This window comes from Bradysia coprophila, unplaced genomic scaffold (assembly GCF_014529535.1).
Source record: "Bradysia coprophila strain Holo2 unplaced genomic scaffold, BU_Bcop_v1 contig_358, whole genome shotgun sequence".
NCBI classification, from domain to species: Eukaryota; Metazoa; Arthropoda; class Insecta; order Diptera; family Sciaridae; genus Bradysia; species Bradysia coprophila.
Window position 1 is genome coordinate 3,014,722 of NW_023503616.1, and position 8,501 is coordinate 3,023,222.

An 8,501-nucleotide genomic window follows, 5' to 3' on the forward strand; every position below is an offset into this window, starting at 1 on the left:
TGTACCAATCTCAGGTTTCGCACCTTCGGGTATCTGATCATGAACTCCAAGATGAGGATCTACCATCATTAGATGGGCAAGTGCCTGAACGACTTCTTATCGAAAACAAGGGAATTTCCTAATAGAAGTAGTAAGATCAGGGAGTAGGGAACAAAGGATCTTTGATCTGGGTTCCTGCTTTACAATGGAAGAAGCCTCCCAAAACTCTAATCTATCTATCTATATATCCACACGTATGCATGTTGTAGTGGTAAAACCGTATAAGCGAGGCATCCATAAGCGGTTTTGTTTGTATGAATGGACCATCTGGAAATCAGCTGATTCAAATTCACTTCTAAATTTAACTGACGTCTACCGTATTGCCAATAGATGAAAAATCTTTTGTTTCATTTGTTTTAAAGTTGTCATCGCTAACGATAACAGCTAAAGTAGCTGTGACAGGTTAATAGTGTTCGTTTTCATTGATAGTATTTACAAGAGAGTGAAGCATTATCTGTATTTTCCCCATACCTGCGTCAGTGCTATAATCGATTTCATTCTTACTTTCAGCGATAAGTCAACAATGGATACTTTAGAAAACTTGGACAATTACTTCTTATAATGGAACAACTTCAAGATATAACTAAATTACAACTAAATCATGCATAAACACCATTTAATTTAACATTTAAGATGAAAGATTCGTACATTATAATTAAGGTTTATAAGAAAAAGAAGAGAAAAAACAAAACAAAAAAAATTATGAGAAAAAAGCAACGATTTCGATTGGAAAAACAATTTTCTAATGGATTCTTTTAGTTAAATTTGATTAGTTTTTCTGTGAAAATTGATTTCTTTACAAATCGCCTCCCATTGCTTAGAGAAATTATACATAATTCTGATCACAATCAATTCATACTCGAAAATGCAATGGATCAGGCGATGTGCTAATTGATTTGTTTTGTTGTTTAAATTATTTGTTCAACCGAATGGTTAAGTTATTGATGGTTATATTTGTAAAGATGATTTCAACGTATGATAAGCGCGCTAACAATAATTGTCCATCAAACTAGGCATTCATCCTTTTTCCGAGATCATTCTATTTTGCTTAACATTTTCTTTTTTAAATTAATTTTTAGTTTAAGTTTTTTTTTCCAAACCACTATGAAGGAAGGTATTTCTAGTTTAGATTCGCAAACACAACAAACAAATGTATTTTAAGTTTGTGACTCGTACAAAAGATTCTATTAAAGATTTAGCACTCAAATACGCCTCTTAACGAGAGTTAGTTCTTTTTTATTTATCCGCGAGAAATTGATAGAGAGCAAAAAAAAGGAAAAAAAAGAAGCTGGAGAGTCTAGGTAAATTCATTTGTTTTTCTTCGTAAATTAATTAGGCGCTAGGGTACTTCCGTAAACTTGACTTTTGTATGAGCCCTTCAATAAATTTGTTAGTTCAATTCAATTCTCTCTCTCTTTTTATGTTTTATTTAAAATCAATCGAACGTTATTCTGATTAAGGTTTCATCGGTAGATAATAATTAAAATTAAATATTTCATCGAATCATGACATCAACACCCATCAACCGATTTCCCACTCACATTATTAATCTGGTTTTTCTTTTAGAATTTATGAGAAACATCGAAAAGGAAATGTTCGTAATTTGTAATTAAAACATTTAGTGACATAGTGACATTTAGCACATGCATTAATAATTAAACAAAAAAATCGGTATAGAACGAGGTATGTTATATTTTGTAGATGTAGAGAACCCTATCCAGGAGATAAACTAAAAAATTTAAACAATTTTGCGTTGTAAGGTTATAATTTTCTATAAGTGCAAATACGATGAGAGCAAGCGGTAAATTAATTTAATTTTTAAGGAAAGGAATGTGTCATACCAACTCAAATAAGAAAACAAAAAAATTTAGTAAAAACATAAGGAACATAAAAAGAAAAGAAATAAAATCAAACAAAAAAAAAGTTAAATTTAAGAATTCAAGAAAAATTAAAAACTAAAAAAAACTTCAATCTTCAACAACTATAATTATAAACTATTAACAACTTAGTATAACATCAATTTAATTTAACTTAGTCGGTCATTTAGTGTGTCTACAATTCTTTTCTTTTTTTTATAATCGAATAGAACATTCGGGATGCATCGTATTCGATTATAATTATTCATCTTGCAATCATCAACAAATTTTATTATTATTTTTCTTTCATGGAAGCTCGTATTCCGACATGAACATATTGATGCTTCTGAATTCTATGCTACTGTGTAAAAATTCATTAAAATTACATTGAAAAATAAAATTTAAAAGGAAAAACTCGAAGATCGTCACCAATTGAGAAGTCTAGCAAAATTTCAAAAAAATACCACCCTAACGAGACCATCCAAGAATGTTTGGGTCAGTTTTTTGAATGAGAATCATTCTCAGCCTATTAGAAACGGCAAACGTGGCACACGGTATGGTATGCATATAAATTATAAATCTGCTACTTCTTTAGTTGTAAGTATTTCTTAGTGTTTGATACAATATATATCTTTTACTTTGTTAGTTTTTTTTAACTAAAATTTTGCTACGTAAGGAAACACATATTATGCCGTAGCTGTCGTTGATGCCGCTTCTGAAAGGTTATTCCGTCGTCGGAGTAACACGTCCACTCAAGATGCTCCGACACGAAAAAGATTTTTTATATGTAACCACAAATGTATTAAAAAGTGAAATACCCAGCGGATGAGATTCATCAAAATTGAATATATATATTTCAGTACGGTGGTTTAATATAAACAGAATAAGAAAACATTAAAACCAGAAGGGATAAGAAAGCAAGGAAAAGTTTCAGTTAAGTTTCTAAACTACAAATTTATTGTTGACCGTCGATGAAAAACCGCGATCGAACTGTGCCCCCCTCCCATCCCCCTTTTTCTAACCGTAAATGTGATAGATTACAAACATTAATAAATTCAAATCGAAAGATTTGAAGATATAATTATTGAAAGATTTTAGTCATTTTACACTCAAGGCAGAATCAAGAATGAAAACAATTTTCAGTAGAAATTTTGTCATTTGTTTTTTGTTTTTTAAATAAGCAAACAGATTTATTATGTTCGTTTTTTTTGTAGCAAATTTATTGTAATATGTAGATATTAGATGGTTGTGGTATAATGAAAAATGATAATTTTGTTGTTGTTTTTCTTTCAATTTTAATTGCATAATTAGTTTAATTAGTGAATGTGTGCTTTTTAGTGCGTAATTTAAAAAGAAAAGGAAAATAGAATTTGCAAATTTGAGCCATCCTTAATATGATTTACATATAATTGATCTGAGTCCATCGAACCTAATCATCTAATCAATGTGAAGCTTATTTGACTTTTTCCTCTTTTTTTCAATTGATAATTTTTGATTTTACAAAGATTTTTTCACATCTGTCGGTATTTATACACGGTCTGGTCAAAATGAAATGATTTATCTGCATCATTTACAATTGATCGTTTCTGTTCTACGATTTCGAATTTTGTGTGTAAATAAAGACTTGTCAAACCTAAGGCTTGGAACAGGTCAGGTAGACCATTAACCTGATGCGAAATACCGGAAATCTGATTTCACTTGAAACCTGAGATGACTCGGCCTGGCAGGTTTCCAGGTCTTTTTTGGATCAATTTTCCACTGAATTTTCCGATTTCAATTTTTTTAGTTCAGGTCAGATCAGTTCTGGTGCATTCAGAACTTTTCTGGTACATTCAGATCAGTTCTGGTGCATTCAGATCAGTTCTGGTGCGTTCAGATCAGTTCTGGTGCATTCAGATCAGTTCAGTTACATTCGGATCAGTTCTAGTGCATTCAGATCAGTTCTGGCGACAGATCTGGTCAGATCATATAAGTTATTGAACTGTTAAAATTCAGGTCATCTTACGTGACCTGGTTTCAGATTCCAGATGAAGGAAAACCTGACCTATTCCGAGTTCGACAATCTTGATTGGAACCGATATTTACCGACAGTCGTTGGAATTTTATTTTAAACTAATTCAATTCGTAGCCATTATTGTTAGCTTGAATTTTATTTATAAAGCTATCGGGAGTGAGTAGCGAAAATTATAATCTTTTGTAGTTTCAAGAATTATAAATAAAAATAAAAAAACCAGAAAAAAAAAATTATACACAAAAAAGTACCATAGTTAATTAATTATATTGATCGTCCCTTTGTAAGACAAATGGATAGACAAACAGAACTGATAAAATAATTTTTTTTTAGAAAAACGAAAAAGAAAACAAAATGAATACAAATACTAGACTTTTGTGTTACCAGTTTTTTAAAATTTACATTTCAATCGAGTGTATGTGAAGTCACAATTCAGTTATAACCAAAATGCTTGTGTATGGCGAATGGCAGAATGTTAACACTGCCTCACACTATTAAAGGTCCATTGAATGTGGCTTCAAATTGCAGACTTTATTTTGTTCAAAAGACTTTATACTACAGCTTTTTTTGGGCAACTCAAGCGTCAGCACAAACGAGACATAATGATGATAATAATTAAAGAGGCAATTGCAATGGCAATCAATCCTTTATTAGACGGAAAAGCTTGAAGTACTTTAGAGATGGTGCGCAGTCAGTTTATATCAAATTTGTTGATAAAAACTGTAGGAAATGACAAATCGAATTTTACTGTGGCCATTGCTTCTTTTTTTTAATTCAATTCCTAGAGCTTTACAGATAAGCTCTTGGTGAAATTGAAAGGCCTAGAACTATTCGATTTGAATAACTACTAAGCTTGAATGCTATGTATACGTCATGTTTTATAATACAAGAATTTGGAACTCTACAGTTTATCAACGAAGACATTTATTACGTTATGGTAAACAAAACATTGGTTCTCGACAAAATTACGACAATCGATATACGTTTCAGCTAATCCGATACAAAGGAATAAAGCGGTATTCAGAAATAATTCTGAACAGAGGACGGCATCCATGGCCGATTTTAAGTGAGTTTTCACTGTTGTCGCCGACGTCTTGTGCCTTTTTTTCTTTATTTTCTTGTAACCATATGCACTCTGACTTAGATAAATATTATTTGAGTATTTCAACAGAAAATGTTTCAACAGGAAGCAAATCACTGATACCAATTTATAAATCAATAATTTACTTTTGTAAATAACTAAATAATTATGCTAAGCAAAATATAAATAAAGAAAAAAATATTTAATGAAGTAAAAGAAAAACCAATAGCTAGAAACAAATATAATTAACAAAGAAAATATTTAAGAATACCAGGTGCATAACATTAAAGAAATAGAACTAAACTAAAACTGAAAAAAATTTCCATTCACACAAACAATAAGAAAAACATATTTTTTAAAGAAAACTTAAAGAAAAAAAAAACGAAAAAAAATGTTAACTGACAATTATTGAAACTGAAACTGAAAAATTGATGAGCTCCACATTAAAAAATGAAAAAAAAAGATTTAAAAAAAATACATGGAACTGCCAGAAGTGTTCAAAAAATGACTGTTGCGTTTTAATGATTATATATACACTACAAAAAAAAATGAAGAGGAAATAAAAATGAATACATCAATGCATAAAACGATATTGTTAATTTTGATTAATTGACCCAAGAGATAGCAAATAAAAATAATAAACAAAAAATTATTGAAAATCGAAGTGATTTTAAAATTTAATTAAAAGTAAAATTTAAAGAAATGAAAACAGAAAAAACTTTGATTAAATACTACAATTACTAAAATATCAATTTACGATTATTATATACAACATAAAACATTATATTATATACAATACAATATATATAATTTAAAACAAGAAGAAAAACAAAAAAAAAAATTAAACAGAACTATATGTTACACGAACTTATATGTTAAGGAAATATATTATGGAATGACTAAAAGTGAAAATATTTAAATGGAGAAGAAAGAACACTGTCATTTTATTTTACATGATTATAAAAATTATAAATTGAGTCTGTACATACATTAAACGGAAAACTAAACATTAAAAATGTGTTTGTTTGTATATTTTATCCTGCCGAGACCGCTGTAGTCACAACATTATCATTAGTCACTATGTCAGACATAAAGGTACAGTACTCTTGGGAGTACTGAAACACTGGAATAATTTCAAGGGGAAGGTTATGTCTGCAATGTGAGGAAATGCATCGCATCTGATGATTACACCTATAATTGGTACATTTCCGGTTGAAATGAGGTTGATGACTTCGTTGGCTTTTCCACTTAAGCCCTACCAAAACCAACGTAACGAAGCTTCCACGCCACAAACTACTCCTCTCATAACTGAATTCACAAAACTACATTCAACTATATTCCCAAAGTCACTCACCCGGTCGAAATTAGTCATTTGTGTACCTGATTTGCACGATTGATTTTAGGCAATTTCGCGAGTTGTAGGCCGAACGGAGTGAAGCTTACAAGCGAAAGTGCCTAAAGTCAATCGTCCAAGGCAGGTACACATGTGAGTTTTCATGCAAAGGGCCGAAAACTCGAGAAAAAAAATCAAAAATTGCCCCCATTTTCGGCCCGAAGCATGAAATATACAAGTGTGTACTCTATTTTATCACATAAGCGAAACGAGACAACAACATAGACCTGAAGTGTAATGTTTGAATTAAACTTCTAGTGAAGTAATTTTGACATCCGAACACCGCGCGTATGTGATAAATTAATGAACAAACCGCTTCGCCAAACGCAAACTTTATTTCCTTTTTTTTTCACTGCAGCGCCACTTTGATTGGGGATTTTGACCCCCCGGACTCTGTGCTCACAAATAGTACATTGTGTGTTTCTTGTGTGAAATTTACCGATCGAGGCGTAGTCGAGGTCGATAAACACACAGAAGGACCATTTCCATCATTTACCCCATTGCCAAGTAAGGTATTTTTTTTTCAAAAGCTTGAGGTAAAGTTTTGGCTTCGTGTAGTAAAGTTAACTTTACCTCACGTTTCTAAATAACAGTTTTTACTTTACTAGTGAGGGAATGTGGCCACTGGCCATACCCTCACTAGTGAAAAGTCTTTCCCTCGTTCGTAAAGTAAAACCCCATACTGTACACGTGAATGAATTTGATATCTCGGATCACGATGAGTGAAAGACGAGATACGAAATATCAAATTCCTTCACTGATACGGTAATCTACTATTTTCGACAAATATGGGAGCCAACCATTATTAAGTTTGTAATTATATTAATCGTTCACAATCGAGAGGTTGACAATTGACAAATTTTGAAATGAGATCTCATAACGAGTAGTACCAAGCAAGGTACCAAGGCCTCTCTAGCAAAGGCACAAAAGTTTTCTTACAAAATTTGGAGGCCTAAAATCACTCAGTGTGCCTTGCGAATTTCGTATGTGGACTTATGTGTTTATTGTATACACTCGTAATAAGTAATAGTACATTACTATACCGGTGAAGTAATTTGATATCTCAAATCCAGATGAGTAAAAGTATCCGAGGGCTTCAGCGTGATACTCATCGTGATACGAGATATCAAATTATTTCACGTGTAAAGTATGGCGTTTTACTTTACGAGCGAGGGAAAAGGTTTTCACTAGTGAGGGAATAGCCACTTTACCTCACTAGTAAAGTAAATTCATATTCATATCAGGTACATACATCTGGATTTTGTAAATATATTTCCCCTATAAATCAGGAGTCACACATCATGTTCCAATATCTCAGTTACGTTTATCTACTAACAGTTTAATTTTATATTTTATAATAAAGGGGTTCCCTCGGTATTAACGTTCGATTTAAAACCCAGAATAGCAATAATATGTATTCGTCCAACCTGCATTTTGCCATATAATATCACATAAACAAAAGTTCCTCTTTTATGTTGGTCCCGTGACTGTCCCGCGAAGAGACGGTAAAAATTAGCATCACTCATTTGGTCGTTGCTGTCGACAACATAATAACACAGCCGTCTGCAAAAGGTTTCTTGTAAGGTTAAGCTTCAAAGAGAGAAAATCAAAAATCGAAATAAAAGAAGAGACATAAAAAATATCGGCACATGCGTTATGTTGTCGTCCGACGTTATTTACTCTTGTTCCTTGTCCAAACAGTTGCATTTAAATAAACAAAAATTAGCGTTCAGCGTTAAAATATAAACAGGCAAATTATTTACATAAACTGTTCAAGATTTATTTGTCTCGTTTTCCATTCGCATTTCTTAAAGACATTTATTGGGACTATAAAACAGCTTGTGGCGAAAAGACGTTACAACAAAAATGTTGGCTATTGAAGTAATTTAGCGCGAAATCATATGATTCGGTTTCTTGCCATTGAAGTTATAGGTATACTCGCTATAAAGTGGAAAATGATCTTCACATTGTTCTCAAGGAGAGTAAGTATAATCAAAATCTACCTTGAAAGAGAGAATACGAACATAATTTATACAAGAGAAAAGTCGATACACAAATGCATGCCTTACATGACGGTAACATTCGTTGGAAGGGTATCGTAAATTTAATATGCAATCGTAA

General features: G+C 31.7%; 1 protein-coding gene across 1 annotated transcript in view; it reads left to right on the top strand.

The window, feature by feature from the left end:
* The window catches only part of LOC119081605 (ribosomal protein S6 kinase beta-1), a 39,807-nt gene extending 33,991 nt beyond the window's left edge, over window positions 1–5,816 (top strand). The window contains exon 11 of the mRNA XM_037190639.1: window positions 550–5,816. Within this exon, the coding sequence (XP_037046534.1) occupies window positions 550–601 (52 nt within the window). The 3' untranslated portion in view covers window positions 602–5,816. The remainder of the gene's footprint in view (window positions 1–549) is intronic.
* The last annotated feature ends 2,685 nt before the right edge of the window (window positions 5,817–8,501 follow it).